The 10306-nt window shown below is 42.5% G+C and overlaps 1 protein-coding gene across 1 annotated transcript; it reads right to left on the bottom strand.

Annotated features, from left to right (window-relative positions):
• Positions 1–9151: 9151 nt before the first annotated feature.
• On the bottom strand, positions 9152–9949 carry LOC132227567 (basigin-like). Its single transcript, XM_059682821.1, has one exon. The coding sequence runs from the start codon at positions 9947–9949 to the stop codon at positions 9152–9154; it is 798 nt and encodes a 265-aa protein (XP_059538804.1).
• Positions 9950–10306: the final 357 nt, after the last annotated feature.

Raw genomic sequence — 10306 nt, 5'->3', positions numbered from 1 at the left:
GCCGCCTCCTGCACATCTCCTACTGGAGATGTGCCCGCAACCCAGGTACATGCCCTTGACCGGAATCGAACCCGGGACCCCTCAGTCCGCAGGCCGACGCTCTATCCACTGAGCCAAACCGGTTTTGGCAACTTGAATTTATTTTAGAATATTTCTTTGAGTACCTTTCTCTCTCTCTCTCCTCTCTCTCTCTCTCTCTCTCTCTCTCTCTCTCTCTCTCTCTCTATATATATATATATATATACACACACACACACATATGTGTGTGTGTGTAAAAAATTACTGTCTACTTGTGTCATTATTTTACAAGTTCAAATAAAGTATTACAACTTTCCCTTTAGTTTCTTTTGGCATCTCTATCTCTATACTAATAAATGAATAATATTCTAATTAGGGCCGATATCTTTAGGACAACCTTCTGGACGTCCTTCTGGACAAAGCTGCAGCGGCTGTGAGGGCCAAGGCTCAGGCCGGCAGTGGCAGCAGCAGTGGGGTAATGGGGGTGGTGCCTTCCCCTGATCTGCCAGGTTCCTCCTGCAGAAGGAGGCCAGACTGTAGCTTAGGCCGGGAGCCGCAAAAGAGGTGGTTAGGGGCAATCTGGCAGGCAGGGGAGCAAGTTAGGGGTGATCAGCCTGGCAGGAGAGCAAGTTAGGGGTGACCAGGCAGGCAGGCAGGCAGAGGGGTTATGGGTGATCAGGCAAGCAGGCAGGTGAGCGGTTAGGAGCCAGCAGTCCTGGATTGTGAGAGGGGTGTCCCACTGCTGGTTTAGGCCTGATCCCATAGGGACATCCCCCAAGTGGTACCAGATTGGAGAGGGTGCAGACTGGGATGAGGAACCCCCGCCACCCATGCAAGAATTTCATGCACTGGGCCTCTAGTTTATAATATAATTGTCTAAAGTATGTCCTCAGCATATATAGGTTGTCACAAAAAATGTATACACACACATTGAATAACTATAAAGGCAGTGTTTATTAAAGTACATTTCATTTCCAAAATTGAACTATCAGCTATTAAAGTGTGCATACATTTTTGGAGAAAAACCCTGTATTTAGGATTACATCACACAATGTTTAAATTTTAGATTTAGTCATAAAATAATATTAGAGAACTTAAAAGTAAAAAGAAAGCCCATTGTATATTTTTTTATATTTGCTTATCTTATTGTTTCATCTTTACTGATGTTTCAGGGTTGCTTATTTTGCAATATCTATTGTGTTTATAGTACTTTCTATAGTAACTCTTTTAGAATAGGTCTGCAAATGAAACAATCTCTTAGTTTTTCTTATCTAAGAATGTTTTGACTTTTATTTTATCCTGAATATTATATTTTCTGGGTATAGGCTTCTAGGTTGACAGTTCTTTTTTATTTTCATCACTTAAAATATTGTGCCTTTTCATTTTGGTCTCCATCATTTCTGATGGTAAATCAGCTATAATTTTAATTGTTTTTCCCCTACAGGTATTATTTTCCCTTTGGCCATTTTCAAGATTCTTTTCTTCGTCTTTAGTTAGCCAAAGTTGAATTACATGTCTTTGCATGGATTTCTTTGGGTTTATTCTGTTTGGGGTTCACTCATTTTCTTAAATCTGTAGGCTTATTTCTTTTAGAAAATTTGGGGAGTTTTGGTCATGATTTCTATATATAAATGTTTCAGCCCTGGCCTCTTTCTTCTCTTTTTCTTTAACTCCAATGGCATAAATGTTAGGTCTTTTATTGTAGTCCTACAGATCCCTAAGATTCTATTACCTTTTTGTTTGTTATTGTTTATATCTCTTTGCTGTTCAGATTGGGTAATTTGCATTACTCTGTTCCATTTATTGATAATTTTCTCAGTCCCCTCCATTCTGCCATTGAGCCTATTCAGTGAGCTTCTTGTTTTAGTAATTGTATTTTTCAGTTCTAAAAATGTCCATTTAGTTCTTCTTTAGAGCTTCTTGTTCTTCGCTGAGGTTTTCTAGTTTATTTCTTACAAGCATGTTTATAATTGCTCATTAAAGCATTTTACTGTGGCTGCTTTAAAATCTTTGTCAGATAGCTTTAACATCTCTATTATATCAGCATTGGCATCTCATGTCTTTTTTTCATTCATTTTAGTATCTCTGGTTCTTGATGTGACAAGTGATTTTTTATTGAACCCTGGACATATTTGCATTATGTTAAGCACTTCTTGATATTATTAAACTTTTCATTTACCTGGCATTTTGGTGGCATATTCTGAAAGAGAAAAACTCACTCATTTATTGCCACATAAAGATAGAATTCCAGGTTTGCCACTCAGCCTCCATCGACACCAAAGTTTGGCAGGGCTCATTACTGCTGGGCAGAAGTATGGGTTCTGACTCTGCATGTGGTTCCCACTGACAGCACTGGGGTTGACCTTGTTACCACTGGGTGATGATTAAAGATCCCCTTCTCTATTAGGGCTCCCCACATCAGTGGGGAGTGGGAACATTACTCTGGAGTTCAGTGGAAGTCTACGCTGCCATGTAGTCTGCACTGACACCATGGGCGGGGACCTTTTTACTGGCCAGCAGGAATTAAAAGTCTGCCTCCTGCCTACCTTCTCCAACTCCAGCCCAGCAAGAGTATTAGAGTTTCTTGTTACATTCTCGAGTAGGTACTGTCAGCTTTTGCTGGCATAGGTAGGGTAGGACTAGAGACATGTCTGTGTTCTTTAACTTTCTGTGTTCTTAGAGCAGTTGCTGTCCAACAGTTTCCTGTCTTGCTAGGCTGCCCCTTTCCCTAGTCCTTTGGCTAGAGAGAACAGGCTTTTGTTGGGGCTATTTTTGTCTGTGCCGGCTGGTGTTTCCAGATTGCTGACTTCATCTGCTGAGAGTCAGGATATAAAAGGCAAAGAGAACACCCAGGTAACTAAACCCCATGTTATTCCCAATATCCTAAACTTTCTTGTGAGCCTGTCATCTTTTCTCTATATTTTAGTCTTCTTTATTTGTTTTATATATTATGTCCAGTTTATTATATCCAGTATTCTTAGTTGTACTAAGTAGGATGATGAAGTAAGTATGTCTACTCTATCTCCAAGAAGCAGAAGTCTCATTAGGAAAACTTTTTTAAAATAATAATTTCATTTATAGTGGGGGTTTTTATGAAAAATAAACAGTCCAGTTCATTTGAGAGGTTGCCCAGGAAACAACAGAATCACAAAGAGAATATTTGTTACTGTGAACAGACTATCCAAGCAAATGGATTCAGAAAGTACTTAAAATATTGGCATTTATGCAAAATCCAGTTCCCAAATAAGCCAGAAGACCAATAATATGAGTGTGCCTTCAGTTAATACACAGGGATAGTACTTGAACCAAACCCACCTAGAAAACCCTTGGGACAGATGTTAGGACCAAGCAAGAAACTGTAATCACAGGTAGACAGACTGACCTGGGAGAACAGACTTCCAGTAGTCTTTTGCTATCATGTCATTTTACTTTGTCCTGACTACACCCCTAGGAGGGAGGTACTATTATTGATGTCCATTTTACAAAAGAGGAAAAAAAGACTTAGAGATTCAATATGTTTTTCAAGTTTTTAGTACTAATAACTAGAAAATCTATTCTCCAAAACTTATTGGTCTTTCTCTAGAATTTAAGCTGTTAACTATTAGAGGATAGAGATGCTCAGAAAAAATGTCTCTCATAATAGTGTTCCAATCTGGGGAACATAGCAACAGTATCTAAGAATAACAATTATCTCTATTCTCATTCAAAATGATAATTTGAGAGATTCAAAAAGTAACTGGGGGTTACAACAGATAACTGGGTGTTCTCTTTGCCTTTTATATCCTGCCTCAGCAGAAATAATCTGTAGTTGCTAATAAAGAAACAAATAGGAATCTTATTTTTTTAAGTCAGGGACAGGAAAACCTGAGTTCATGAATTAGGGTCAGGGTGAAGATTTTGGACCAGTTTGAAGTGAAATAGAAATGTAAAGAGTGGACACAAAACACAGGGAAAAGGAACTGCCCATGTGATTTGACAATTGACTTGTAATCAAGCATCAGAATGATAATACTATGAATTAATAAGTGCCTACAGTGTGCCAAGGGCTGAATCAGATACTGAAACAAGTATCAATCAGAACATGCAAGAGAGGTTCAGGCTTGAATTAAGTGTGTTGGGTTCCTTTTATCACAATGGAACATCCCAGTACTTAGGATTCCAGCATTTAGCACCAAAGGCTTTAGAGTCCTGGCTAGGAAGGACAACTTTGTGAGAAATTCAAAAAAAGAACCCTCGTGCACTGCTGGTGGCACTGCAGACTGGTGCAGCCACTGTGGAGAACAGTATGGAGTTTCCTCAGAAAACTAAAAATGGAACTCCCATTTGACCCAGTGATCCCACTTCTAGGAATGTATCCCAAGAAACTAGAAACACCAACTAGAAAGGATATATGCATCCCTATGTTCATAGCAGCACAATTTACCATCGCTAAATTTGGAAACAGCCTAAGTGCCCATCAGTAGATGAATGGATTAGAAAATTGTGGTACATCTACACAATGGAATACTACGCAGCGGTAAAAAAGGAGTTCTTACCATTTGCAACAGCATGGATGAAACTAAAGAGCATTATGCTAAGTGAAATAAGCCAGTTAGAGAAATATAAATATCACATGATTTCACTCATTTATGGAATATAATGAACAACATAAACTGATGAACAAAAACAGATCCAGAGACAGAGAAGCATTGATCAGACCATCAAACCTCAGAGGGAAGGTAGGGGAGGGTGAGGATAAGGGGGAGAGAACAACCAAAGGACTTACATGCAAGCATATAGGCCTAACCAATGGACACAGACAACAGATGGGTGAGGGCATGAGTCGGGAGATGGGGGGTAATGTGGGGATAAGGACACATATGTAATCAATAAAGAAATTTAAAAAAATTCATGAGGAAGAGAAGGGAAATTCATATGTTTTCTGCCTCAAGTCAGGATTGTTCTACACCTATGGTGCAACTAAGGCTGCAATGGAACATATTAGTGATCTATCAGGATAAAAAATAATTTAGGCATGCAGAATCTCACCTTCACTAGGGACAGACATTGTTCCAAATCTAAGGGGGAAAAAATCAATCAAAGATAACATCTTCCATGCAGGACATGTGGCCCTGTCCAAAACGTTCATGGAGACACGCAGTTCATTCCATAAGGTCCTTGAAATGTGGCTCCGTTCAAAGTGCTCATGAGCATATTTGGGCCATACCAACTGGTCCTTGCTACTTGGTCCTGCCCATAATATCTATACTTATAAAACCGCCCTGGGTTCAAATAGCCTGCAACATTTATCCTTTTGCTTTATAGGATCAACACCTTTTTAAAAAATACTGTACTATCATGTCTTCTTGGTCTAATAATTGTGTTGTGGCTGTATTGTCAATTTTAACTCTTCTTGTCTCAGTACCTTATCTAGTAATGGCACATGGGGTTAGATAGATGGGTCAGCATGGACCAAATGTCTCCATGGGCATTTTGCACAAGGACCAAATTTCAAGAACCTTTTGGCATGGACCCAATGTCTCCATAAATGTTCTGGACAGAACCAAATGTCCACTCATCTAGCATCCCAGCAATCCATCCATTCAGCAATCATTCATTCAACTACTAATTACTGAGTGTCTGCTCTTTGCCTGGTATTATGCTAAATTCAAAAAAGAACACAACAAACCTGATTTCTGCCTTTATTGACTTACTGACAAAATAACACTAGAGAACACTTTCCACAAAGGATTGATTGATGGATCACAGAGAACACAGGCATCACTGGACTGGCTGTTTAAGTGCAGGGGTGTCCCTTGTTATAAATGATGTAATAAAAATGTATAGCAGAGATACACAATCTTGCTTAGGGGAATAGTAAAGTCTTCCCAGAGGAAGAGACATGAGAGCAGAGACCTTGATTTGGAGAGAGGGGAGGAAGGTAAGTGTTAAAAAGTTCCAGTTAGAGTAAATAGCCTGTGCAAGAGCCTGGAACTTACACAGCACACTGAAGAAGCTTGGAGAAGGCCGGGGTCACTAGAGTTTGACCAGGGCAGCAAATCACCTCTGTGACCTTAGAGGCAGGAGAGGATTTCTTAAAGGCAGAACATAGGGTAAGGGTTGGGCGGGTGTCTTAGGAAGTGTCTCTGAAGTGGCTAGCTCAGTGTAGTGACATTGTGGGTGATGGGAACCTCTCTCTACTGCTCTGCCTTTTCTGTCTTTGTACTAAACACAAAGGGTGACGATGTGAAAGGGGCTCCTCTTACATCTTGAAAACCTCATCTTCTCCGCAGCAGGAGTTCTCAAGTGGCCCCAAGCTGGTATTTGTAGAGCAGTGCTAACTCTGCTCTTGTGGGGAGTCATCTGTGAGCAATGGGAGTTATTTCTGTGTCAGCTCCTCAGATCAGAGGCAGCTGGGCAGCCAGGATCCACATGGCCTGGTCCAGGTCATCATGAGGCTGATGAAAAGGGGGATGGAGCTCTGCCAGCTATAAGACCTAGTACTGAGGAGCTCAAGAATGTATTTTAAGCTACTTTAAAGTCCGTGGATGCTATTTGCTCCTTTGAAGCTCATTATGGCACCGAGCTAACCATTTAGTAATCCCACTGAAGTCTAATACCAAAGAGCAGTAATTTGCCAGCTAATTCAAGCATCCTGTTTTGCTGAAACTATGGGATACCATATATCATGTATGTCTTCCACATTTATATTTGGAAGTATTTAGGTTGGGATTTTTATTTGTGTATTTATGTAAAGGAATTATGTTGTAATTTTGATAGAGTAACTACCAACCCCATGTAGGTAGCATAATTAAATGCTCAGGCTTATTTCATTTATTCAATAAATATTTGCTGATTTCAAACATCTGTGAGGCATACTTCTATATACCAAAGCTCAGTGAGGAAAGAGATACACAAAGTTTTTATTAATGTGGGGTTTGTAATCTAAAGAGTTTAGATAGTAACCTGGTAACAAAGAAAAAGAAGGAAAAAAGAGGTAGGAAGAAAATCAGTAAAAAGAAGGGAAGGGAGAAGGGCATAAAGAAGGGAGGATGGACACTTCCAGTGTTAACTAGTAGGGAAATTGAAAGGATAATGTGACAAATCATACTTGTCATGTGTCTGGTTAATCGGTGCTATGTAGCACACTACTCAAAGCTTAGTAACTTAAACAACATTGTGTTTTATTATTTTTGTTAGTTGAAAATTCTAGAAGGATTCAGCTGGGTGGTTTTTCTGTGACCCACACAGTAGCAACTGGGACAGGAAGATTCACTTCCAAAAATATGTCTAGCCCCTCAGAGCCTCTCTCTCTCTCTCTATTCCCCCTAGCTCCCTTCTTCCCTCTCCTTTCTCCTTTTTCTTTCTACAGATTATTTCATTCTCCACAGTCTGTCCTTGTGGCTGGGGCTTCTTACAGGATGGTTATCAGAGGGCGTTACACTAATTACATGGCAACTTGCTTCTAAGTGTGAGTTAACATTGCAGGTCTCTAAAGGCCAGAGTTTAGAACATCACCCCTGCCCTATCCTCTTGATGTGAGCAACACAGAACCCACCCAAACTCGGAGAATTGCGGCATGGACTCCACCTCTCAATGGCAGGAGTGCCAGAGCATACGTGGCCACCTCTAATCGACCACAGAGTCCCTGCCATGAGGTTGAATGATCAAGGATACCTTTCCTCAGGAGGCAACATTTGAACTGAGTCCTGGATGACAAGAAAAAAACTAAAATGTTAACTTCTGAAAGCATACCATGCTAGGCAGAGGAAATAGCAGTACAAGACCCTGAGGCATAAATGATTGATGTATTTGAGAAAAGCATGAAGGCCAGTGTAGCTGGAGCTTGAAGACCGAGGCAGAAACTTTAAGGAGATGAGACAGGAAAAGTAGAGTCAATTGGCCATGGGCAGGAATTTGGATGCATTATTAGTGTGAGGGAAGGCATTGTAAACTTTTGAAATTGGCACAAGGTAATTTATATATTCAAAATATTATAAAGATTCAAAAATAGCAGGCAGAAGGGAAGTTTAGAGACTAGCACAGTAATCCAAGTATGAGATGAGGATGATGACCTAGACTAGCTTAGATCCAGTGGAGACATAGGTTAGGGTATATGTACAGTACAGGTGCAAGTGTAGGTACAGATATAAATATAGTAGATGTAGAAATAGATTTAGAGAGAGACCTATGTAGGTTTAGATTTAAGTTGAGATAGAGATTTACATACACATATATAGAAATATAACTACTTATAGGTTTAGAGATCAAGATATGCACATAGAAATTGATATAGGAGTAGATGTAGATTTGAAGATACGTGTGTGTGTGTGCGTGTGTGTGTGTGTGTGTGTTTAGATACAAATACAGATAGATTACAACTTAGAAATAAATATGGTTAGATATACAGACACAAGCACAGATATAGCTACATTAGAGATAGACGTAGAATCTGCTAATGAATTGGGTAACAAAATGAAGATATAAAAGAACTCAAGGATGACTTGCGCAACTAGATTCAGAGCAATGCTGTTTTCTGAATTAAAAGACACTGGTTTATGAAAATTATTCCACTAATAAGGTAAACTAGCCCAAGAAATCAGAAGTATTTATGGGGAAAATGTCACATCTGATTTTTTCTCTTCTCTCTCTCACAAATGCCCTTCCTTGCCTCTTTCTTCTCCATCACGTTTCTTGTCTGTGGAACGTGATTGGAAAGCATCAGAGACTTGGGGGCAAGAGTGGCCTGCATTTAAACAGGCGTGACCATGCATAAGCTGTGGAGTGCGGGCAAATTTGCTCACTTTTTTTTTTTAAAGTGGGTCAGCAGTGCCTTTATTGGTGAGGAGGCAGGTGGGGTTGGGGGTTCCCATGTGAGTCAGGATGCTATGGTGGAAGAAGCCCCAGGCCCAACTGGGGAGGGGATTTCTTTAGTCACCAGGGGCACAGGTGGAAATGGGACTCCCACTCCATGATGGGCACCCAGACCCTCCCCCAGCTCCCAGGTGGGGATGGCAGGAGCCGTGAGGGGGTCACTCTGAGGGGTGGCCCTGAAGTCAGGCTGTACCAGGTCACACAGACCTGTGGTGATGGGACAGGACTTGCTTGGGGCCGGCAGGATGCCAGGCGTTGTGACCGGTGACCTCTCTCTCGCTCAGTTGGCAATCCTCTTGTCCTTGTCAATGGTGTGGGGCCCACTGCTCTTTGGAGGAGCAGAGCCCGTGTCTTCCTCACCCAGGACCACCTCTGGCTTCCGACACTTCTCAAAGGCGAAGATGATGATGACCACCACGACTACCTCGGTCAGGACACCCAGGAAGGGCCACAGGGCAGCGAGGCGGCTGCGCAGGCGCAGCGTGATGACAGCATGGCCCACGCCCTCGGTGTTGGTGCCATAGCAGGCATACTCGCCAGCGTCTGCCTTCAGGTCGAGCTCCTGCCTGTGCAACTCCGTCTTGGTCTCCGAGGACACCACGAACGTGTTCTCGGACTTGTTGTTGAGAACCTGGTTCCCGGCCGCGGTGATCTTGTACCAGGCCCACTCGGTGACCGGGGGGAAGGACTCAGACTTGCAGACCAGCACCGCTCTCTCTCCCTCGATGCCAAGCACTGAGCTGGCCACAGCCTCAACCTTGGGGGGCCCTTTCACGTTCACGCGGGCGGTTCTGCCTGCGGGTTCCGAGAGGAAGGTGCAGGAGTACTGTCCCGAGCGCTCTTCTGGGTCTACCTCGTACTCCGTGGTCAGGTCGGGCGTCGCGTCCTCCTGCAGCACCCGGTCCCCTTTCATCCAGCGGTGCCCCAGGACGTGGGTGTCACTGGAATTCAAGGTGCAGGTGAGGCGTGTTCTGGAGCCCTCATCACGTATGGAAGTTGAGATATTGCTCCCTGCTCCGGAGCCGCTCTCGATGCCCAGCAGGGTGAACCCCAGAAGCACAAGTAGTCCCGCTGCCATGTCACCGTCCTGGTCCCTGTTGCCAACCGCCACTGTCGCCAACCGCCGCCCCAGCCCTATGAGAACCTGGAAGGCGGGGCGGGCGCGGGTTCACAGGGAGGGGCGCGCAAGGCCTGCCAGCCAGCCACCATCTTCGCTCACTTCTATAAGCTTCAGTTTCTTCAACCTCAAAAAAGAATTATCTATGTCACAGGGCTGCTATGAGAGTTAACAGTAAATATATATATTTACTAAACATTCAGCAAGATGTTTAGTACCAAGTAGGGCTCAAGAAATGTTCATCTTCCTTTCCTTATATTCTAGCCTTTCAAAATCCTATTTGTGTGTCAAGACCCAACCTTACTTAGCTGCTTTATA

The sequence above is a fragment of the Myotis daubentonii genome, chromosome 1, assembly GCF_963259705.1.
Source record: "Myotis daubentonii chromosome 1, mMyoDau2.1, whole genome shotgun sequence".
NCBI classification, from domain to species: Eukaryota; Metazoa; Chordata; class Mammalia; order Chiroptera; family Vespertilionidae; genus Myotis; species Myotis daubentonii.
Note: the sequence above shows the minus strand (reverse complement) of the source record. Positions and strands in the feature narration are given on the sequence as shown.